Below are 774 nucleotides of genomic sequence, written 5' to 3'. Positions count from 1 at the left end.
GTACCACTGCCTGGCGTGCGAGAGCGCGCTCTGTGGGGAGGAAGCTCTGAGTCAACATCTCGAGTCGGCCTTGCACAAACACAGAACAATCACGAGAGCAGCAAGAAACGCCAAAGAGCACCCTAGTTTATTACCTCACTCTGCCTGCTTCCCCGATCCTAGCACCGCATCTACCTCGCAGTCTGCCGCTCACTCAAACGACAGCCCCCCTCCCCCGTCGGCCGCCGCCCCCTCCTCGTCCTCCTCGTCGTCGTCCTCCTCGTCCTCCGCTTCCCCCCACGCCGCCTCCAGGAAGTCTTGGCCGCAAGTGGTCTCCCGGGCTTCGGCCGCGAAGCCCCCTTCTTTTCCTCCTCTCTCCTCATCTTCAACGGTTACCTCAAGTTCATGCAGCACCTCAGGGGTTCAGCCCTCGATGCCAACAGACGACTATTCGGAGGAGTCTGACACGGATCTCAGCCAAAAGTCCGACGGACCGGCGAGCCCGGTGGAGGGTCCCAAAGACCCCAGCTGCCCCAAGGACAGTGGTCTGACCAGTGTAGGAACGGACACCTTCAGATTGTAAGCTTTGAAGATGAACAATACAAACGAATTTAAATACAAAAATTAATAACAAACCAATTTCAAAACTAGACTAACTGCAATTCCAAAGCTTCTAACCAAAAAAAAAAAAAAAAAGGAAAAAAAAAGAAAAAGCGTGGGTTGTTTTCCCATATACCTATCTATGCCGGTGATTTTACATACTTGTCTTTTCTTTTTTCTTTTAATATTAAAAAA

The 774-nt window shown here is 51.3% G+C and overlaps 1 protein-coding gene across 1 annotated transcript in view; it reads left to right on the top strand.

Moving 5' to 3' along the window:
• ZFHX3 (zinc finger homeobox 3) overlaps positions 1 to 562 on the top strand; it is a 238,636-nt gene extending 238,074 nt beyond the window's left edge. The window contains 1 exon segment of the mRNA XM_023514108.1: positions 1 to 562. This exon segment is cut by the window's left edge and continues 23 nt beyond it. Coding sequence (XP_023369876.1) covers positions 1 to 562 — 562 coding nt within the window.
• Positions 563 to 774: the final 212 nt, after the last annotated feature.

The sequence above is a fragment of the Otolemur garnettii genome, unplaced genomic scaffold (assembly GCF_000181295.1).
Source record: "Otolemur garnettii isolate 467f Iridium unplaced genomic scaffold, OtoGar3 scaffold00047, whole genome shotgun sequence".
Lineage (NCBI taxonomy): Eukaryota > Metazoa > Chordata > Mammalia > Primates > Galagidae > Otolemur > Otolemur garnettii.
This window is presented reverse-complemented; position numbering and strand designations above follow the sequence as displayed.